Below are 22,571 nucleotides of genomic sequence, written 5' to 3'. Positions count from 1 at the left end.
TTCAGGGACCACAGCCACGGGGGCATCCAGGGGCCCTGTGTGTGGGGAGGCCAGGCCTCAGGGGGAGAACCACAGGGGCTCCGAGACGGAGGGGCTGCGGGGACCGTGGGGCAGGGACGCTGTAACCGAGGGGCCGCGGCCCGGCCTGCGGTCAGACCCCACAGGCGGCCTGTGTGGAGGGGGCGAGCGCTCACGCTCCCCCGCCCGCCCGCCCAGCACATCCTGGAGCTGGAAGCCATGCTGCACGACGCCCTGCAGCAGGAGGCGGGGGCCAAGGTGGGCCAGGTGCTGTCGGAGGACGAGCGGGAGAAGCTCAAGGTCGCTGTCGAGCAGTGGAAGCGCCAGGTCATGAGTGAGCTGCGCGAGCGCGACGCCCAGATCCTGCGGGAGCGCATGGAGCTGCTGCAGCTGTCCCAGCAGGTGGGGGCAGCGCCGGGGCACAGGCGGGGGCGGGTGACGCCGGCCGGAAGGAGAAGGCACGGGCAGTGGACGCGGGTGGTGGAGCTCAGGAGGGGGCTGGTGGGCGCTCCGGTGATGTGATCAGGCCCTCCTGTGGCCAGAGCCTCCACGGCTGGGCCCTGCGGTTGCCGAGCCCTCCAGTGACAGGCCCTCCCGTGGCTCGCCCTGCCAGCCCTAGCCTTTACCCACTGGGGCCTCAGAGCCGTTCCTTTCTTAGGAGAGGAGACCCCAGCAGACTGGCCAGTCTCAAGGCTTAAGGAGGCCTCTCAGCTTGGCTGTGTGGACCGGGCTGGCTGGGAACCGGTGGTTCTAGATGGGCTCCACGTCAGGAAAACTCCAAATGCAAAGTCAGATAAACTTGTATATTAAAGCTGGACAAGAACGCTAGTGAGCTAACGTCTGGCCCAAGGGTTGACCGGTTTCCAGGCCATCGCTGCCAGTGTCTGTGTCTGTCCCCCCAGTGCCCATCTGGTCCCCAGGGCAGTTGAGATGGGGGTGTCACCTGCAGATAAAGCCCCTGGGGCCCCCGATGTGGGCAGGCAAGCCCACAGTGAATGTGCCAAATTTGCAGCTAGTTGGCTTCAGACGTCACTTGCTGTTGCAAAGACACTGAGTCCCTGGCCACCGTGCCCTCTGGCGACATGGGGTCGGGAGGGCTGTGCACCCACCACTGGCCTGTCCTTGGGTCTCTGTGACCAAAGCTGCTCTCTGCATATCCGTTGACCAAAGAAGCGAGTGAAAAATCTGGAGAAACTTTCTCCCTAGATACTCTGGTTATTAAAGATTTTCTTGCTTTTAACTTTGCAGAGAATTAAAGAGTTAGAAGAAAGAATAGAAGCTCAGAAGAGACAAATAAAGGAACTGGAGGAAAAGGTACAATGAGTGCAAATTTCCGGGCTTGTCTTGTTGATGGAATTTGCAGATAGAGAAGAACCACGATAAATTGCAAATGATGATTTGCCTCAGGCTCTGGGGAGTCAATAGACTTTATCTTCCAATCCCTCAATGGGAGGCAAACCCCTGAGTGTGCAGGGTGGAGTTGGACAGAAAGAGGTTTCTGGAAGGTAGCTGTGAGGGCTCTGGGCAGGGGGTGGGAGAAAGGGTAGAATAGCCCCACGGCCATGACCCAGGCCTGTGCGACCTCAGAGGGCCGCCTCTCGGGGCCTCAGTTTCCCTGTCTGTAGAGGTGTGCATCGGGCACGTGGCCGGGCATGTGGTTGCCCCGTTTGCCAAGCACGTTGGTCTGCAGAACGAGCACCTGAAAGATGGGCTGTGGGTTTGTCTCTAGAGAGCGTCGTCAGACCCATGAGAACCTCTGGTTTTCTGGGCCTTAGAGCAGTTGCTTCAGGTTTAGGGGACTCCGAGGGCCGATGTAGGGTTGGTTGGGGCCACGCAGCTTGGCCGGCACGGTGCCCAGCCCCAGGGGGGACCCAGATTGAGGGGTACACCCTGAGGAAACCCCGACAATACCCGTGGGGCATTGCTCAGTTTTAGGGGAGCAATTTTTCTGTGATTTGGGGACATTCCCATGATTTCTAGTGGTCAGACTGAATTGATCTTGGGAATCACAGTCTTGGGCTTGATCCTTCCTGGGTGCGGATTTGAGATGAATGCCCACCCAGCACTCTGGGGAGTGGCCGTTGGGTCCCACCTCCCCTTCTTGTCCCTTTCAGAGCAGACGGGAAGCTGGTGGTCCTGGGACCCCCTGGCCATCTGTGCCCGGGAGAGGTGGGGTTGTCCTGCCCCTGGCTTTAGTCCCCTTGCAGTGATCCTCCAGTCAAAACGGGGTGTTCCTGCTCAGCTCAGCCCCCTGCCGCCTCCGCCCTGCCTGTCCCTCCTGGAAATGACAAGACGTGCCCCTTCTGCCGGGCACTCGGCTGCTGTCTGCTGCGCGGTTGTCAAAGCAAACTTGCAAATCCACACCCTGCTCTCGGCGTGTCCACTGGGGCAGTGTCCCCTGCGCCGAGGCTGGGCCATGCTGGGTTTAGGGCTCGAGCCTCGGCAGTAGCCTCTGCTCCCCCCAAACTGAGCTCTGTTTGGTTTTCCATCTCAGTGAGGTCGTTTGTATTAAATACGAGAATTTTTTTAATTGCTTGTTTTTTAATCCGACTCAAGTCGCTCTGCATTTCCAGACAACTGTAGTGTCGCCAGGTTTTCTCTCGTGTCTAGGTTTGTCTGGATCTCCCCTGCCCTCCCACAAAACCAAAATGAGGCCTCAAGTGTTAAATCAGTTTGGGGTTGGTTGTACTTTTTTGCTTTGAATGGGACTGAAAAAAAATATTGTCCCTGCAGATCCTGTGTTTGCACGAGGCTCTGAGCCACCAGTGTTCTCACCGTAGCCCCTGCACGGGTCACGGGTGTGGGTCCCCTCGCAGCAGAGGAAACTGAGGCCCCGAGAGGAGAGGTGGCCCCCGGCGGCCGGCCGTGCCAGCGCTGGGGCTGGGGCCGGACACTTGGCCTCTTGCCACCCTGAGGCCAGCTCCCCCGTGGCGGCGGCACCTCTGGACCCTGGCCGTCCTCCTCGGCCCTGCCCACTAAGACCCCCCCACGGCAGCTTGTCCCCCTGCCCTTGGCCGGTGGCCGTGTCTCGTTCTGTCTGTGACCGTGAGGTTTTTCTTACTAGAAACACCAACTCTCTTTTCTCTTTCTTCCCTTCCATTTGTCCTGCCTCCCTTCCCTTTTCAGTTTTTATTTTTGTTTTTATTTTTCTCCTTAGCGTTCATCCTTTGGTCATAGTTGGCCCTGGCGCCGCGGCACGGTGAGTAGCTCAGGGGCTGGGCTTGTCCGGCGGGCTCTGCCCTGCTTCCTGGGGTGGCCCCATGGCTGTGCCCGGGGCCCAGGGTGCCGCTTGAAGTTGGATGAGCGGGAGGCGCTTCCGGATGGTGACTGCAGCCGCCCGGGCTCCCCAAGGGGTTTCCCAGAATGTGCTGGACCCTGGGGAACCAGAGACTCCTGCCTTGGGGTGAAGGGTCCGGCGCGAGTCTCCATGGTTAGAGGTTGCGAGGTGCCCCGCTGGGGCGGGAGAGGCACGGGTGCAAGGCTCGGCACCAGCTCTCTGGGCCTCTGCCCCGTGGGTGTGCCGGGAGCTGTGTGGGGTCTCACTGTCCCTGCCAGGGAGGCAGCTGCGGCCTTGGGCTGCAGCAGGGACCCAGCCGGGCCGTCCGGCTTCGCCGAGGCACCAGGCCTGTTCAGGGGTGCCGCATGACCCATGTGACCCTGCTCTAATGCCGAGGCCATGCTGCCCGGGGTTGGCCGCGTGGCTGCCTGGATGTGGCTTCGGGCCGAGCCTCAGTTTGCGGCTGACAGGGGAGGTCTGAGCCCCCTCCCTGATCGGGGTGCACCTTCCCACCGCCATCACCCGGGCCACGCCTCACTCCTGCTCTCTTTCCTTCCAGCCCGCAGAGGTGCTGGACCCCGACCCTCCTGTTGGAGCCTAGAGCCAAGGCCACCCAGGGGAGACGCGGGGCCTTGCGCCTCAGCCGCGGACCCCCACGAGGACGCAATCTCTGTGGGGCGCCTGCTGCCCAGAGGGGCGGGGGCTGGAGGGGCTGCCCGTTCTGATGAGCGAGCAGGGGTAGCACTGCCCCGGGGCCGAGCCCCAGCCCTCCGCTCAGCGCGCTCTCTCCATCCTGCTGGGTGGCCAGAGCCTCGCCCGTCCCTGCCGAGCAGGGGACGCTGCTTCTGTCAGGAGCGTGTTTCCGTCTTACCTGTCGCCTCGCTTGGCCCCTTGATCACCGTGATCCGCAACTCGAGAGGACGTTCAGGAGGACAGGCTCGTCGCGGATGGCAAAAGGCAGACTCAGCCGCTAAGGGAAACCAGTTGGTGCCTCCGGAACCTTCCCAAGCAGGATTTCCCCGTGACACCACGGCGTGCGGCGACGAGGCTGTGACCCACTCACCCAGGGCCCCAAGCCCTCACCCGCTGGCGAGGGCATCCCCACAGCCCGCCCTGGGAGCCAGACGGGTCCGGTCGCGTCATCACCTGCAGCCGTGGGGTCTCCCCATGCCCACCAGCTCTTGGCCGCTCACCCACCCCAAGACATGAAGGCTGGAAACACTGCACTGAGCCCACCCCAGAGCTGGACCAACCAGAGGAAGGGTCTGCAGGGCACGAGGAGAGGGCGGAACCAGCCGGAAGGAAGCGTGGCCTTCTGAGGGGCAAGAGGCCCGGCTGCCTCCAGTGGCCCAGCTGGGAAGGCCGTCAGCAGCAGGCTGTGCCCCGGGCTGCAGACACGCCAAGGGTGACCGCAGCTCACCCCCTCCCAGTCCCCAGCCCGGCCTTTGCACGCGGGGAGCAGCCCCAGGAGGGACACCAGATGCTGTGTGGTGCTGTGGACGTGAGGAGGAAGCCGCAGGCCGAGGCTCACAGGTAAGGCAGGTCACTCGCTGGCAGAGCCGCCCTCTCCTGCCCCCGCCGGGGGTGACCACTCCCCTTGGGCCTGCCGGAACCCAGCTCACCCAGTTCTGCCCCGGGTGCCCACCGCCCCCGGCAGACCCCGGCCACTGCCCCCTCGGGGGGTCCCTGCGTGCAGCTCCGCGCCTTCTCTCTGGGTGCCGACCCCGTTGTGGACCTGCTCTCCCGTCTGTGCCCCAAAGGCCACCCGAGGCCGCTGTGAGTGCCCCGTGGGGGTGCAGGCGCACTGCGGGGTCAGCTCCACGCCCGGGAGGTAATTACTGCTCAGAGGCGCTGGCCCAGCCCTGCAGCTCAGCTCCAGCCCAGTGACGTTTCTGGGTCTGTCCTTCCGTTTACCTTGTCATCCCCCAGAGACTCCCCAAAAGGGAAAGCTTCCTAGTTCACTTTGTGGAGCAGTTTGTCTCCCGCACCCCGATTTGTGGGCTTAGCAGGGAGCCCCAAGAGCAGCGATGAGCTCAGCAAGTGCCACAGGCCCCCCACGCCCATCCCCTCCGCCCCCTTCCCTGCCAGGGCCCAGAGCCGGTGGAAAGGTTTGTTTCCCCGGATGTGAGGCGAAGCCGCCTCAGTGTGAGAATAAACTGAGTTTCCCTCCCGCGGCACAAACGATCTCTGGGGATGCGGCTTCTTGTCTGAACCGAACCCCCAGTCCCGGGCCCGGGGAGGAGGCGGCCAGCCCAGGCCCCGCTGTCAGGGGAGAAGGGGCTTTCCCGGGACCCCGAGGCCCCGCCCTGGGGTCTGCTAGGGGGGTGATGGGGCCATGGGGGGGCCCGCGGTGCCACTCCCCTGGGGGTCGGCCCTCCGGAATCCACGGAGACCTGGAGACCGGCCCATCAGATTCAGAGTGCCCACTCCTGTGAGCACGGGGGGCTCGCCCTCTGCGGGGCAGTTAGATATGCGCGGTCACCGATGGGTCCCCCAGCCGCCTCCGGGCCGGGATGTGCTGTGGGGCTGGCCGTGGGGCAGGGCCTCTGATGGACCCTGCTGGGCACAGGGGTGGCGGGTGGGCGGACGGGGGCCGGCTCTCCTGGTGAGGCCTCCCACACCTGCGGGACCCCGAGTGCCTGCCAAGGACCTCGGGGCTGTCGGGGGTGGTGGCTGGGAAGGGCTGTCCCCTGTGGTGTCCCCTGCAGCCTGGGGTGGGATCTCCTGCTGGCAGTCTTCTGGGAATAGAAGCTCTAGGGTGCCCCCAGCCAACCCCGCGGGCACCGTCTGTGCTCTCCAGACATGGTCGTGGCTGCACGGGGGTGACCCTGCCCGGTGACTGTCCATCTGCCCTGGGGAGGCCGAGCTGCCCCTGCCCCTGCAGGGAGGCCGATCAGGACCAGCTCTGTCTGCAGCGGCTTTCCTGAGCAAGGGTGGCCGAGGGCGGTCCATGGGCCCCGGGTAGGGGTGGGAGCCAGGCCTGCCCACTGGGCTGCACCCACCCCACCCCCACCAAAGGCTTTGAGGAAAGGGGAGCAGGAGCCCAGCCCAGAGCCCTGGGGGGGTGGGGCACGACCGACCCCGCACCCACTGATGTGGAAAGGGAGCAAATTGCATTTTGCTCCTTCTTTCCAGTAGGGTGTCTGGGCAGGGTCCCCCGAAAGAGCCACAGCTGGCACATAGCATTGTCCTTAGGTTGGGGGAGCCCCGGGGACGGGTGCAGCTGGGTGACCTTGAGGGGCTTGTCTAGAGCAGGACCCAGAGGCTGCTGGTCCCAGCTCTCGCCCCACAGGTTCAGGGCTGCCTCTCAGGGTGCCACTGCCCGCGGTCCCGGAGCTGCATCATGCTTTGCTTAGGAACATGCTGGAAGCACCAGGGATGGCATTTCCAGTTGTAGGCCAAGGACAAGTGACCGCTGACCTGGGCACCACTGGCCAGGGCTGGACCACGGCCGCCTCGGGCCCAGCAGCATCGTGCGGGTCCAGCTCGGCCTCCAGCCGCTGGGCTGCTCTGGCCTGCTTGGTGTCCGAGCCCGTCCTCCCGGGCAGCCAGGCCCGACCCCGTGGTCTGCCTGATGGTTGGGGTGGGGGCGTCTTCCAGTGCGTGAAGGCTGCCTGTGCCCTCGGCGCCGTGGGGGCGACCCCTTCATCGAGGGGAGCCAGGGGAGGGCAGTGCCAGGGGGGCTGTGGCCCCAGCCCTGGGCATTGACAGGGAGCCTCCCTGGACGGGCCATTTGGAGGGTGCTGGGATGCAGGTGCTTTCGCAGGGACGGGGGTTGGGGTCTGGCCATCGTCAGAGAGGGGGGCAATAGGGGACTCCTGAGGATAAAGCGGTGCAGCGTGTTTAGGGGCGGAGAGGGGACAGAGAGGCTCTGCCAGAGTAGGAAAAAATGCTTCAGCAGCTGGCACCCCCCAGCCACTTGGTGGCCCAGGGAGACCAGTGAGCCCTGATGTCCGAGGAGGTGGGGTCACTGCGGCCCAGTGGGGGCCTTCAGCGGGGTGGGGGACACTGGCCCCTCCGAAGTTCCTCAGTGACATGAGAAGAGGGGAGGCAGCCTGGTGGCAGAACTGGGGGGCTGCTGGGCTGGCAGCCAGCCAGGGCTAAACCCTTTCAGGGGCTCTCGCCAGCGCCTGCCCAGAGTGCTCCAGGGTGGGTCTGCAGGCTGTCAGGAAAACGCTGTGATCCAGCCTCACAGCCAGCAAGGGGTCTCGGGCTCTGATTCCCTCCCAGCCCCACCCCCCACCCCTGCCACCCACCGAAAGCAAAGGGCCCTTGTCCCTCAGGTCCAAGGCTGTGTGCCTTTCTCCGTGTGACAGGTGTCTTCACGGGCAGCCGCTAAATGCCTGTTTCAGTACAGCCGAGTGCTTTGAGAAGCTGTGATGCTTTCTAGTTAAACATCTCCTTTCACCTGGACAAGCTTATTTTTAAACTTATTTCAAAAGCACTTTAGACTTCCTGAAAAGTTGCAAAGATCACGTAGAGAGTTCTTGTCTGCCTTTTACCAGTTTCTGCTGATGTTGCTATCTGACATGCACCTGGTATAGTTCCCAATACTAAGAAATCAATGCTGGTACAATACTGCTAGCCACAGACTGGGTCAGACGTCCCCAGGTTTTGTGCCGGCGAATGTCCGTTCCTGCTCCGGGACCCCATCTGGGCCCCCACTGTGTCTGGATGTCACGGCACCTTCATCCCCTCCAGCCTGGGACTGTTTTTTAAGTTTTCCTTGTAACTCACAACCTTGACAGTTTTGACAAGACTTGGGCAGTTGTTTGGTAACTTGACGTTTTCTCGTGGTGAGTTTGCGGTTCTGCATTTGGGGCAGGAATGCCACGGAGCCACGTGCCTTCCCAACCGTGTCCTGCCCCGTGGCATGTGGCGCTGACGTCCAGGGCTGCCCACCGTCGTGACTCGGTGCAGGAGGTGCCCGTGGCTCTCCTCTGGAAACCTTCCCTTTGAGGTTAATAGCTAGAGTTGGGGGAGACACTGAGACTGCGCAGCTGCCTCATTCCTCCTAGACGTGTGTCCACTAGTTTTATCCGTCGGTGGCCCTTCCCTGCAGCGATTATTCCCGTGATGTCCAGTGGTGAGCTCCCATTTCACCCACACCTTCTGTTTTATTAGTTTGAGTTTTTCTCTAAGGGAGACCTTGTCCCGTTTCTCCCAGTTCTTCATCTTTTCAGTAATTTACATCAGAGGGGGCTGATGACTAGTTAATTTATTCTAGGGGTTATAACCCAATACTAGCATCATTTAGTTTCTCACTCAGATTGTTCTGGTTTTGGCCACTGGCCTCTTTCAGGCCGACCCCTTGGCCTCGGGATGTGCCCTGTGTCATCTTGCCCCGTCTCAGCCCCGGGATCAACTGCTTCTCCAAGGGGCTCTGGCTCATTTGATCGGAGAAGGGTGTGTGGAAGCCCGAGTCTGGGTGCTGGGGGCTCCTTGCTCCTGGGCCCTCCCAGGGTGAGCACGGCAATGAGATGTGTTCACCGACCCAGCAACGGCACCAGTTTCTGTGTCCATTCCTCTCATAAATGCTCACTCACTTCTTGTCTGTCTGTCTGTCTGCGTGTCTACCTCCCTAATGTATCCGTATTATAAAATCTTGAATTCATAATGATACTCCACTTCCAGCCCAGCGATACGGGCTCATTCCAGCCGTCTCCCTTTCCTTATTTGTAACCTCTTTTTATCGGCAGTGGAAATGTTGCTCTTGTCACATGCAGTATATTCGCCGATTTGTTCAACCCCGGTCTACACTCGCAGCAGTTTCATGTTGCTGACCCGCGTCCCGTGAAAACCAAATCGACCAAGCAGCGTACAGTTCTTTTTGTTTTGGCCTTTCAGTATCCGGTCAAAATACTGTTTTCCACACCGCTTTAGGTTAGTCCTTTTCTTTCCCACCCTTTCAGCGGGGTTGTGTCTCCCATTTGTAGTACGGTCGGGTTCCCTGGTTGCCGTCTGTATTCTGCTGCCCCCCGGCCTGGAACGTTCGGCGCCTCACGCAGTGGTGCTCGCTCCGTGCGGGCTGCGGCCTCTGGGTTGGAAGTGGACGTGGGCACAGCTGTCCCTTCGCCCTGAGCACCTCTGAGGGCCCTTTCAGCCAGCCCCTCTCAGCCCCTGCTACTGCTTTTCCAGCCTCATGGTTTTACCATAAATAGAATAAAGAGATGTAGCTTTGGGGTCCGCATCTTTCACTCAGCAGAATACATTTAGGATTCACCCACGCTGTCGCGGGAGTAGGTAATTTGTTCGATTTTACTGCTGAGCACTGTCCCCTCTTACAGCCGCCCCATGTGTGTCCGTTCTGCAGTTGAAGGACATCTGGGTGGTCCTTTTTAACGTGAATGTAAGTTTTCATTCTTCTGGGGTAAATACTTGGGGCTGGCTGCTGGGTGCTAGGGTAAGTGTGTGATTAATTTTATAAGACACTGTCATCCCGAGTCGTTTCAGCACTTTGCACTCCTACCAGCAATGTGCATGGGCTCCCGCTGCCCACGTCCTCCCCCCACTTCACTTCAAGTTAATTTTTGTCTACGATGCAGGGTATGAAGTGCATTTGTTTTATTTTGCATATGGATATCCATCCCTGCACGTTCTTACCTCCTGTCACCCTCACTGTAGAAACCTTTTCCTCTTTTTGCCAAAATATCCCTCCTGCCTGGTGTGGCCCGAGTCCCTGCCATGAGGTCAGCCCATCCCGGCTGGAGAGTCCATGCCACCCGGGGGCAGGGGTCTGTCAGCGGGGCCCTCGCTGGTGCCGCGGCGTCCTGGGCTCCCGTAGTGGGGGGTTCTTGGCACAGCAGCCGTCCCAGCTCTAGGTCTAGAAGCCCGAGCTGTGGAGCTTAACTGTCAGCAGATTCCAATTTGCTGCTTCCCCGGCGGCCTGTGTCAGGGGGCTGCCCTCGCGGCTTCCAGGCACCAAGGCCCACCACCCCCTTGGGCTGCCGCCGGGTGGGCCGGGAATGTGGGTGCTGAAATCCAGGGTCGGCTGCTTGCACCCAGAAACACCACGGCTCACGGGTGCCGTGCACCCGGGCAGAGGGTCTTCATTCTTTTCAATATCGGGGACGTTCTCATCATAACTCAAGAAAGTTTCTTTTTCTTATATATTGTTGAAAAAAACTGGAACAGAAGGTGAGCTGTTCCTGTGTTCCTAGGAGGCGAGGGTTCACCCAGGTGTGAACAGGTGGCTCTTGGAGGCCGTTTCTGTGGGGCAGTGGCTGAGCTCAGAGGAAACCTCTCCCGGGGCAGCCTGGGACCCCAGGAAGTGGGCGCCGGAGAGGCCAGCTGAGGGGGGACCCCCAGACGCTGCGCTGATGCAGGCCCTGCCCAGGGCTGGTCACAGCGGCTTCGTCGGCCTCCGCTCGGCCCCCTGGTCTGCGGTTGGACGTGCGGCTTGTCCCGTCCCTGTGCCGTGCCCTGTGCTGTGCTCGTCGCCAGGAGCCACGGCTGTCACGTTGCATCTGCGTTCAGCATCGGCGTCCTGGGGCCCGCTTCTGGGTCCCTGCAGGGCCTGTCCCCCTTGTCGTTGCTCATCACAGGAGTTTCCGTCATTGTCATCCTCCTGGGCCTCAGGTGTGTGGAATCACATTTGCCCTGACCCTTGGCGGCGGTGCCCTCGCCCCTGGTCCACCAACAGCCCCGGTTGCTTCACTCTCATTTTTATGACATCTGGGCCTCTGGCAACTGCAGCACCCACCTGCCTCCAACCGCGTGGCCCCTGCCCCTCCCCTGGGGTGACCCCCACCCCAAGCCCTGGCTCGCGGCTCCCTTTGTGTACGACTTTATAGCAGACACGAATGTTCCTAAATAGATAGCCTGTATAGTTGTTTCAGAACTTTATTTCAAAGGGTATCGTGCTATATGTGTCTGTTAGATGTACTTGTCCACTTTCTATCGTTGTGCTAAGATGCTTCCGTGTTGTGGCGACGCTGTAGGTCACTGTAGGTCCTGCCCTCCTGGGACGGTACCCGCCCCGCAGACGGGTGTGTGGTTGTTTCCAGGCTTTTGTTTTGTTTGGTTTTCTTGAACATTCTTTCAAAGTCTCCTAATCTTGTGCCAGGCTTTCTCTTGGTGTAGACCTGGGAGCTGGAACCCTGGATTCTCCTGGGTGTAGACCTGGGAGCTGGAATGCTGGTTTCTCTTGGGTGTAGACCTGGGAGCCAGAACGCTGGTCCCAGGCATATACGTGTTCATCTTTAAGAGGTAGTGCCAAATGCTTGTCCAGTTAATATTGGATTTGGGGCTATTTATTTTTTCGCTCTGTTGAGAATCCTTCTGTTTTTACCTTATGGCCAAGATGCTTCTTACATGTTGCTAGAGATTCACACAAAATCTGAGATGGGACTTGAGTGACTGGCTTGAAACAAGAGCACCCTCCCCGCTTTGGTGGCCTAGTGGCCTCGTTTGTCCTTACAGCCATCAGCTTGTGGCCGGGGGGGTCGGCTGGCTGAGCTCTCTAATGTGAGCTTTTGGGGTAAAGCAAGGGTGGGTCTTTTTGCCAGCAGACCATGAAGCCATTAGTAAGAGACGGCATTATCAGGGAAGGCGGCATCGGGAAAGACAGCTGAGCATCCTTGTGCGGGCTTCTGGGTGTAGACGGGAGGATGTCGGGAACAAGTGAACGGCAGGTGGGGCAGGGACATGTACATTTGGCTGTGCATGTGTGCTTTTGTCCACATGTGTGCCTGTGTGGGTGTGTGTGCCTGTGTGTGGACATGTGTATCTACGCATGGATGTGTGTGCTTGTGCATTTGGCCATGTGTGGCGTGCCTGTGCTTGTGTGTGTGAGCTCACCTGTGCATCTGGCTGTGTGTGCGTGTGTGTGAGTGTACCTGTGTATGTGTGGACATGTGTGTGTGCACCTGTGCATTTGGCTGTGTGTGCACCTTTGCATGTGCATGCATGCCTGTGTGTGGACATGTGTGTGTGAGTGTGTGTGCTTGTGCATCTGGCTTTGTACACCTGTGCATTCGGTTTGTGTGTGTGCTTTTACGTGTGTGTGTAGACGTGTATGTGCATAGACGTGTGCTTGTGCATTTGGTCATGTGTAATATGTCTGTGCTTGTGTGTGTGCGCTCACCTGTGCACCTGGCTGTGTGTGCGTGTGAGTGTACCTGTGTATGTGTGTGTGGACATGTGTGTGTGAGCTCTCCTGTGCACCTGGCCGTGTGTGCACGTGTGCACTCTCCATGAGTGTATGGCCAGCCTGAGGCCTGGAGGGGGGCCGTGCATCCCGTCCCCCTGCACAGTCTCCTGAGTAACGGGCTGGGGTGGTGGGTGTGGGAACAACCAAGAGGGAGACCCCTGTGGCCATTAACTGAAGTTCCTGGCACTGCCATGGTGGCCTCGGGCTGACGGGGCCTGGGGGGCGTCCGGGCTGCTTAGGCAGGGACACAGGGACTGTGGTCAGGGCTAGTGAGTGGTGCGACCCCGTGCGCTGGAAACAAAGCCCAGGGGCTTCCTGCCCCACCCCCACTGCACCCCTCAAGCTGCCCCAAGACCCCTTCATGCTCATGGTCCTCCCCCAACCCCGCAGAGCCGGAGGGGATGGGGTGAGCCTGGGCCGGTGGTGGGGATTGGGGTGTCACTGGGCTCAGGTGCCCCGAGCTTCCACCTCGCAGGCGCATCTCCGTCTCTGCCACCTGCTCAGGAGCTGCCCGGCACGGTGGGCGAGCTGCCCCGTCACCCCTCTGCGGTGCCCTCCCAGCCTCACCCCTGCCCCAGGGCAGCCCTGGCTATGGCAACAGGGGTCGGGGTCATCTCTATCCAAGAGCCAACTGAGGGGCTCCGTGGGGGTCGCTGTGGTCACCAGGAGAGAAAGAGGCAAGAGGCCAGGCAGGGGGCGGGGGGCGGGCGGGGGGTGGGCAGGAAGCCGGCAGGCGTGGGGTGGGAAGGAGGCCTCTTGCCCCGCTGACCCACGCTCACCCTTCACACCCCTCGGGAGGAGCCCTCCCTTGTCCCCAGTCTGGCCATCTTCTGGCCTGGGTGTGGCGGGACCTCCTGCCCAGGGGTCTTGGCTGGCTCCTGGCTGGGCTCCTGGAGGCGGGGGCAGAATAGATGTCACAGGGAGTCCCCGAAGGCAGGGCTAACGGGAGCCCGGCCCCTCACTTCCTGTCACCTGACGTTCTCTCCATGGTCAGAACCACCACCCCCACCCCCCCCGCAGTCCCAGGGAACCAGGTAGGGGCCAGCGGTGACCTGGGGCACGGGGCCAGGGCTCTTGGTGCGCCAGGAGATTAGGCATGAAAAGGTTGGGGCCGTCATGTCCCATGGAGGGAAATGGCTCCTCTGAACCTCGAGCCTCGTCCTCAAGGCCCCAGGCCCACCTGTGATGACTGCCAGTGTAGATGGAGCAGAGAGGCTGGCCTCAGTCTCCTGGGGCGTCGGCTTTGCCCCTCGCAGCCCCCAGGGGTGGGTGCCCTGGACCGGCCCTGGGGCAGGTAGATGCCTGTGGGAAGGGGAGGGGGTCAGGGACCCCACCCATCCTGCCCCCTGCTCACTTTGTGGGGCTCCCAGACATGGCCGACTATCCTGGGGTGCCTGGCCCTCCCAGACTCAGCGTCCTGGCCCCTCATGCCCCCCCAGGGCTCACCTGTGCCTGAGCCATGAGCACCAAGGACGACACACTGACGAGAGGTGCTTCTGCCTCACGGGAAGGGCCGACCCAGCCAAAGGTGGGCACCTCTGGGGAGAAACCCGGGAGCAGGGGTCTCTCCCAGGGCAGCCCCTTCGTGTCAGAAGGACACCCCCACTCGGCCCAGAGCGGATGGGGGCAGGAGGAGATGGTCCATGCCACGCAGGGTCCCTCGGGGATCACGAGGGGTCAGGACGTGCCAGGAGGTCCAGGATGGGAAGTCGGGACTCAGAGCAGAAGAGCTGCTGGAGGCCAGGCCGGCCGGGGATGGGCACCCAGCCTCTACAGAAACCTTCCCAGCCGCAGTGGGCGCACTGTGGGGTGCCCGGGCTACCCGAGCTCTGTGTGCGAGTGGCGGGAGCGTTCCAGGGGTGGGGCAGGGCAGCTCCGTGGAAGGACACAGACGGGGGTCGTCTGGCGTGAGGTCAGGAAGTCTGACCAACACCAGGAGAAAACTTCCCAGGCGGGCACAGGTGCTGTCAGAGCTAAACACACCTGGGAAGGCACTGCCACAGGGAGCTTCTGGGCCGGATCCCAGCCCGCTGATGGCCCATGTGTCCGTCCCCTCTTCCCGCGGCTACGTGGCTCCCTCCCAGGGCTTCCTCACCCGTCGTGGCTGCACCTGTGCCCACCTGCTCCCCAGCAGCAACCATCCCACCTCATAGACGAGGAGGACCCGGCCGTGGGACAGGTGAGCTCTGCGCCAGCTCACTGCCTCCTTGGGGCAGGGCAGAGCCCCGCGGGACCCACCGCCCACTCCTGCTCCAGGCCTCTGCGGGTCAAGTTGACCTCAGGCCACAGCCGCTGGTTACACTGGGAACCTGCAGTGGCAGCAGCCACGGAGGGTGGAGGCCACGGCCCCCTTATCCTCGGTGCACAGGAAAGGGGGTGGGCCCTGGGGGGGGTCAAGGCGGGGCAGGGGCAACACCGGGGTCAAGGCCAGGCAGGAGGTGACACTGAGGTCAAGGCCGGGTGTGGGGTGGGTTAGGGGGCAACACCGGGGTCAAGGCTGGACAGGTGGCGACACCGGGGTCAAGGCCGGGCAGGGGTGACACTGGCGCTGCTCCCCAGCCTCCCCTGGTGGACACTGAGGTGGGTTTGCTGTGGTTTGGAAGGGACATGTCTCAGCTGAGGGAAATCCTTAGGCCTCTAATTCCCGAACCACGGGAGGAAACCAGGAAACAGACCATCGGCTCATACGGTCACTTTCTTTAGAAAATGGTCAAGTAAAGAGGTTTGGTGGAAAGTCGGGGACGGAACTCGTGGTTCTCCGCCTGGTGAAGGTGGGCACCTGGAGACTGGTGAGCTCGCAGACCCCAGCCCCGAGGGTCTGGCAGGCAGGCCTGGGGCCGGCCCAGTAACTTGCATTTCTGACCCGTTCCCAGGGGAGGCTGGAGCCCCGGGTCCTGGGGGCCTCAGCAGGGCTCCTTGTCCTCTCTCTGGGGCGTGGGGTTTCTGAGGAGACCCCTTTTTACCTTGGTTAAAAAAGCAGGTGTTTTCTGTTTGAACTTCTTTAAAGCGGTGTTATGTCCTCCAAGCCCCTTTCCAGCTGTGCGTGTCGTCTGTCAGGGTCCAGGGTTTGACCCTGCTGCGGTGGCGTGGCTGCCGGCAGGAAGCAGTGTGGTGTGGGTAGATGTTGGTGTTTCTGAGACAAGCCTAGACCCGGGTTCGAGACCCTCCCTGCCATCTTGGAGCTGATGTCTCCACCGTGACTGGAAAAGGGCAGGTCGGCAGGGAATGCTGAGCCCTGGGTGCCACGTCCTGCATGGCCACGCCCTGTAGAAGTCACTGCTGCTTTTATCAGGTGGCTGCAGAGGGCACAGGTGCCCCGGGACTGTGGGCCGCTGGGACCCGAGGGCCGTCCCAGTACCCACCTCTGTAGGCACCTGGTGAGCACGGCCCCAGAGGCGGCCCTGGATGTGCCGGGGGCCAGTGCGGACGGTGTTGGACTTGCAGGGTGGATGTAAGAACAGCATGGAAGCTATGAGCAAAGCCAGGCTCTGGGTGAGGCCATCCTGTTTTCTGATCTTCCCCCCAAATCAGAGCTTTGTGGAAAAAAGACCTTAGCCCCACATGGGTTTGGATGTTACCGCTTGTTTCTGTTTTGTTTGAAGATGTTTGGCTAAAATTTCCCAGACAAGCAGAGCTTCTGGGGAGAGGGCTTTGTTTACAGCCCATCCTTATGGTCCTCGTGAAACGTGTACCCCTTGTGGGTCTTTTGTGGGGGGCTGGGGCACAGGAAGCGGGGGGCAGTGTTCGGGGCAGAGAGCCAACTTCTCACCCCCTTCCAGGCATCTGTGGACCCTGCACTCTGTGGCTTCAGCCTGGCTCGGCCTGTATGGGAATCTGGGGGTTACTTGTCCAACTCGCATTTCTGGAAACCCCCAGGGAGGCTGTGGGTTGGGCCGTGGAACCTTCCAGTGCAGCTCCCCATCTGGGATGGTTCTGACCCAAGCAGGGCTGTCTGGACTCTGAGGAGGGGGTCTGTGCCCCCCGCCAGCAGTTTTCTGTTTCCAGACAGTTGCACCTCGCTTGGAAATCCCCGACGCAAACACAGACGGCAGGGGCTGCTGCTCGGGCTGTGTTTTGACACACATCAGAATGCTGTTTCCTGGTCCGTGTGTACCACCGCGGCTGCTGCTGATCGGAGCTGTGCCTCCGCGGCTTCTCCCGGGGCCGACGCCTTCCTGCCTGCGGCGCCGACTCATAGCTGATGCCGGCCGGGGCCCTGCCATCCCCTCGGCCCTGCTGTTCCTCGTGGTGGGATGACGTGAACCAGATTCTTGAATTGTGTTGTCAACTTACTCCTACACGTTACAGCCTTCCTCGGAGCAGCACTATGTAAAAATTACACCGTAACGTAGCCGTCGGAGGGGAAAGGCAGAGCAGGGGCTCCTCCGGTGACCCGTCACACCCGCCTGGTGTCTGTTCACCAGGCTCGGATCCAGCGGCTTCGGGCTGGGGACCCTCCGCCTCTACTCTGCGTCGCGAGCACCCTCCACGGCCGGCCTCTCTCCTGTCACACGGTGCTCACCCCACTTTAGAACCAGGATTCGGGGAGCTCCATGGGGAGCCCCCACGGGCAGGGCTGGTTTCCCGGGTTCTCCGCCTCCCCTAGAGGCTGCCCAGCAGCACAGCTGCAGCCCCAGGTGGGCAGTGTTGCCCAGGGACATCCATTCGAGACTCAGCGGCCAGGGTGTCTCCGGGGGGCTACTCACGTACGCCCCTGCTGCCCGCTGATGTCCCAGACTCTCACCATAAATGAGATTGTGTAAACAGTCTCAGCGCAACGTTATGCCTTAGGGAATGTCTCAGAGGCCAAGTTCCCAGCTGCCAACCCTGCCAGTCGGTCCTTCTGAGGCCGCAGCCTCGGGCCACCATTAACGCTGTCCGGCACCAGGGGCCCTGGGGTGCGGCGTTCGGGGCCGTGTGGTGCGCTGTGGAGCTCTGTGGGGCCACGCGTGAGGTGGGAGACGACCCCTGTCCTGCGGTTTGCAGGAGATCCTGAACCGAGCATGCGGGACGGTCAGGGAGGCAGGCTGTGGGGTGGGCTGGGGGAGGGGGCACAGAAAGGAACCCCGCCATGGAGCAATGCCTCGGGGCGCGTGTGCCTGGGCGTGTGCGCATCACAGCCCTGGGTGAGGGCAGAAGTTGCCGACTCTGGGAACCGTGCAGGGAATGGGGTGTCAGCCAAGTGGGGCAGAGGCTGGCCCAGGAGAGGGGCCAGATACTCCAGACGACAAAGTCTCTTCAGTTTGCAGAGTGAGTTTTAAAAAATTCTACATATCATTTCCAATACAATTTTTGTTCTGAGTTGGTTTATTTCATACCCCAGACGGTGGATCACACTAGTTTGCAGAGGCAGGAACGGGAGGGAGGATTGGGGAGTTGGAGGTCAGGGATCCTGGCCTCTGGTCGGCCCCTGGAAACCTCTAGAAGCGTGACCTTAAGAAATCACCCTTTTTCTCTGGCTGCATTTCAAAATGAGGGCCCAGACTGGGGGGCCACCTTCATCTCTAACATTCTAGAAATAGGTGACTCTATGGAAACTTACTTAGAGATAATTCAAATCAAAGAACAGCGTGTTTTTTTAAATTGCGGCAGAGATTTTAATGATGATGTGGAATACGTATAGTTCTAAGTTTCGTTTTCATTCCAGTTGAAGTAATATCCTCTTAGGAGAAGTTAGGTTTAAAAATCAATCCTCTCCAACCTCTCCTGGATTAGAAAACTGACATTTCAGATGTCAGGGTCCACCCAGCACGTGGGGGCCTCTGGCCCTGGAAGCGCCCCACTGACCCCTCCCCACCCGTCCCCCAGCAGCCCCTCTCCCCCTCCCCCTCCAGCCCCCTCCCCCTCCCAATGCCTGTGTTGCCCTCTGGGCTGATCCAAGGCCCACCCCCCTCATAAAAGGAACTTTCTGAGCTCCTTTGTGTCTTCTTCAAAACATTAAACATTCAAAAGGACATAAGGAAAATTCATACTTATTCGAGGCGCACTTTCTAAGGAGGGAGAAGAGATGGAAACGGTGTAGAGCATGGGCCGCTGCTGCAGGCCCCGTGCGTGCACAGCTCCCTGGGAGCCCCGGCAGGCCCGCGTGGCCGCGTGAGTGGGGGGAGGGTGGGTGCACCTGCCAGGCGAGGGACCCCAGACCCACAGACAGGGGAAATGCCCTGCCAGAGCCGGAGCCTCGCGAAGCCCTGAACGCGGGGTTTCCCAGGTCTCCCCACATGGCACAGTCATCCCCCCAGAGTGCCTCAGACACCCTCCGCTAAAAAACAATCGTTCTCTCTTTTTCAGAGAGAAGCCAGCACGTCGACGAAGCCAGTATTCAGTGTGGTCTCCGTTCCTGCTGGTTACAAAGCCCACGACCCAGGAAAGCCTTCCTCGTCTGGATAAAACCTGGCTCGCTGGTTGGCGATGTTCTGTTTTGCTCACACCTGGCACTATGGTTCTCACTCTCAATGCTGAATGTACAATGGGGCGTGTGTGTGTGTGCACCCACGTGCAACCAGAAGACAATGCATAGGATTCTAGCTCTTTCAGGGCCCCTAGAAGTTGGTTCCCTGGGCAGTTAGACACACAGCTTGGTGTGAATGTGATGTTCACGTGCAACAGGAAAGCAAACTGCATTATGTGGTGGCTGGAGAGAGGCAGGGACCATGTCCTCGGGAGGCGTCAGGTTCATTTTACGTTTGTTTTGGAAGAAACGCTCCACTCCTGTGCAGGTGACAGAGTGGCTGCTGCAACAGGGATGCATCCCCAGGTTGGCATCAGGGAAGAGCTTACAGGAGCAGACAGGTAAGCTTTTCTTTAGTGGGTACAGGAAATGCACCATGAAAAAGCACTTGTCCATCCCTTTCTGCTGTCACTAAAGCCACATTTATTCACTTGGACAAGATGACTGTTCGATGTTTCTCCAGCTGAACCTGCTGTCAGGGTTTGTATCTCAAGCTTGAAAGGATCAAGTGCTCCTCCAAGCAAAGCTTTGTCTTGTTTTCATGACTGCATCCCCTTGGTACGTTTACTGCATTCAGAAGTGAACAGCACATGGCGTCCTTGCATCTAAAGCCACCACGGAGCTGCGGGTGAGCGCTAAGTTGAAGTCTGGCGGACTGTACTCTGCAGGCATCTAGAAACACGCCTTAACTCAGTGCCCTTGAAGCTTCAGGCCCCACCGCGTGCACGGGAGCGGCAGCTGCACCACTGGCCCTGCGGGACCCGAAGTTGTGTGTTTGAAGTCAGCTCAAATCGCCCTCGTGTTGGTTCAGGTCATCCTGATTTCGCAGGTTGTATTTATGTCGGGAGTACTTCCTGTGCCCTCCCACCCGCCCCATGGCACACTTAATCTTAGCTTTGTAATTTAAAGAAATGCAAACTACACAGGAAAGGGAAGCATGTAAATATGTAGCAATGCCAGGAAGCCATCACCATTTCTCTGTAAGCAGTCGTGTACATCGAGAGGGAAAATGGCTCCAAGAAGGTTTTAAACAGCATCCCATGTCCCAAACCACACCCACATCCTGCCATGTTCCTGAAAGCACAGGGTTAGTTGCAATGTGAATTCCTTGCTTTAGCTATTGGACACCATTTTTATTTAGGTGTCCTATGCCTCTTCTTCTCATTTCATTACAAAATCCAGCATTGCAGGACTGAGATTTAAAAATGGAAAAAAAAATTGGCAAATATGAACCTTTTTAACCGATTCCTACTGGCCCCATGAGCAGCTTAAGACATTCAAGTGTTTTCAAAGAAGATGCATTTTCTAAATCCTAGAGTATACCTTTTATTCAAGATTGGAGAGCTGGATTGAATTCCCTGCAAATATTTGGGCTCTCTTATTGCTGACCCTTCTTACTGGGAAGTCTGTGGGTACAGGCACCCCCCCAATGCAGCTCAGGGAGGGACCCTGAAAAGCTGCCACAACCCTTTACTGTGTAACCGAGACATGGACATCTGTATAGCACAGCGATTATCTACACAACCATGCCACGTGCATGGCCTGCAGAACGAGGCAAAGGTCTGAGCTTGTCTAAACCAAGGATCTAGGTGAACTGCAGATGCCTCTGTGGACACGGCTGTGCTGGGCCCCTCGGCCCCACAGCCTGGGGTTCGAGTGGCCTGAGGATGGTGGCTGTTTTGTAGATTGTGCCCTCGCAGCTTCTGTAGCCCTCGGGATATCCCGCGTGCCTTACACGGCTTGTGAACACCGACACTCACAGGAAGGAGGGTGAGCCTGACGGTGGGTTTGGAGGCATTTTTACATTCATCAACATTTACCATCCCCCCGCCCTTGAAACCTTTAGACAGGTTGTGTGTTTTAACACAGTAATGGATTTAAGTTCAGGCTCAGGAAAATCATATTGTGAATATATGTATCAAATAATATATTTATTGATATTTTTTAAAAGCTTTATTGTAAATTTACACAAAAGTGAATTAGGACTTGTTTTCTCACAGTATATGCCAGGCAGTATTTGTGCTTTTTTGATCCTTAATAATCACATTCTAAATGCGTGACCCTCCACTCAGTGCTAGGCTGTGTCCCCAGGCTGGAAATAGGTTTGTATGGTGATGAACTACAAAATTTTACACATATTTTTGTATTGTGATTCCTATGATATATTCCAGAGAATTTTTATTCATTTGTAAATTATTGTACAGTTTTAATAAAAAAAAAACTGCTTTAAATGTTAGAATACCCAGGTTCCTTTCCCCACGAGGTATGAAAGTGTCACCTTGGCAGCTCAGTGAGCTGATTCTGTGCTCCAGCGTTTGTTCCCTGAACAGCAGTGCCTCTGTCCACACCAGAGGGGACCTGGGCCCATGCCCCTGGGGAGGGGTCTCCCTGCAGCTGCTTCCAAACACCTCTGCAATCACCTGGGGACAAGCTTTGAAATCCGGGTTGCCAGCAACACCTGGCTGAGGTCAGCCCTGGGTGAGCCTCCTCTTGTAGCTGTCTGTCAAAGATGAACCCAAAGAATTTGAGTAATCCAGAGAAGTGGAAGATTTCTGCTAATGAGCAGAAACACTTGGAAGCAAATTTCCATTGTGGATCCAACACAGGTGAGTAAAAGGACGTTTCACAGAGCAGTTTGAAGGAGCAGGAGAGGATGGGGTCCGTCTCCACTGTTTGGAGACCAGAAGGCAGGACAGAGGGGGTCAGTGGTCCGGCCTTGACCTCTGCTGCCCACCTGTGCTGGGCAGCCCTCAGTTCGGCAGTGATTCCCCCATCCTCTCGGGAGCTGTGCTAATGAGAACCACTGGCCGGGTGTCTTTTCGTTGGCAGATGTTCTCTGTGCGGCCCGACAGAGTGACAGCATCCCCTGATCCCTGGTCCTGCTGAGGGTCCCTCTCGCCTCACCCAATACCAGGAGCAGCTCCTGGGCACATCCCCCTGACCCTCCCCACTTGCCATATGCTTGACGTGGAGTCTCCCACGGGCCAGGATATGTGCTGGAGCTCGACAGAGAGTGGTTTCCCGCGCTCTTCCCGCGGGTTGAGCCGAGGTCGGAGCCCGCGCGTGCTCACAGGGCGCGCAGAGGGCCAGCAGCCCTGCTTCGCCAGGTCACTAGGGCGCTCTCGGGCCTGGCCTGAAGCGTTCAGCACCAGCGGCGTGGACAGCGCCAGCTCCGCGCGGGGCCGGGACACCCGGGGCGGAGGCGGGAAAGGGGCGAGGCCGCCCAGTCCGCGCGCCGCCCAGTCCCGCCCGCCAGCCGCGCGCAGAACCCAGAGCAGGAGGCTGCGGGACGCCCAGAAGTTGGTCTCTTAAGCTCTCCATGGCCGCCCGGCGGCCGCAGGAGCTCGAGGAGCCAAGGCCCGCAGGCTTGGAGGCTCTGGGCGCAGGCAGCCTGCGGGCCCGGCCCAAGCTCGGAGGCGTCTTCCTCTGCGTGGAGGACGCCTTCGAGAGCAAGACGCTGCAGCTGGGTGCTCCGGGTGGCGGCCGCGGGGTCCCCGGATCAGTGAGCCCTGCAGCCGGTCACGGCGACTCGGAGGGACCTGGCGAGTCGGGCGGAGACTGCCCTGAGGCCGCTGAAAATCCCCAAGAGCGGCCCGACGAGGCCCAGGCTCGCGGTCCACAGCAGGTAGTGGGCGCAGGGCGCGAAGCCGCGGGCGGGAGGACCGTGTCCAGGGGTG

At 59.6% G+C, this 22,571-nt stretch overlaps 1 protein-coding gene across 17 annotated transcripts in view; it reads left to right on the top strand.

Annotated features, from left to right (window-relative positions):
* JAKMIP3 (Janus kinase and microtubule interacting protein 3) overlaps nucleotides 1-21,125 on the top strand; it is a 122,586-nt gene extending 101,461 nt beyond the window's left edge. For 11 of the 17 annotated variants that reach the window (XM_037804855.1, XM_037804854.1, XM_037804867.1 and 8 more), the window contains 5 exons: nucleotides 217-420; nucleotides 1,267-1,332; nucleotides 3,176-3,217; nucleotides 3,855-4,828; nucleotides 18,735-21,125. In XM_037804855.1, coding sequence (XP_037660783.1) covers nucleotides 217-420; nucleotides 1,267-1,332; nucleotides 3,176-3,217; nucleotides 3,855-3,896 — 354 coding nt within the window. In that variant the 3' untranslated portion in view covers nucleotides 3,897-4,828; nucleotides 18,735-21,125. Of the gene's footprint in view, nucleotides 1-216; nucleotides 421-1,266; nucleotides 1,333-3,144; nucleotides 3,218-3,854; nucleotides 4,829-18,734 lie in introns of all 17 variants that reach the window. The other 6 variants (XM_037804869.1, XM_037804865.1, XM_037804864.1 and 3 more) reach the window with 1 other exon arrangement.
* The last annotated feature ends 1,446 nt before the right edge of the window (nucleotides 21,126-22,571 follow it).

Source organism: Choloepus didactylus, chromosome 15, assembly GCF_015220235.1.
Source record: "Choloepus didactylus isolate mChoDid1 chromosome 15, mChoDid1.pri, whole genome shotgun sequence".
NCBI lineage: Eukaryota > Metazoa > Chordata > Mammalia > Pilosa > Megalonychidae > Choloepus > Choloepus didactylus.
Note: the sequence above shows the minus strand (reverse complement) of the source record. Positions and strands in the feature narration are given on the sequence as shown.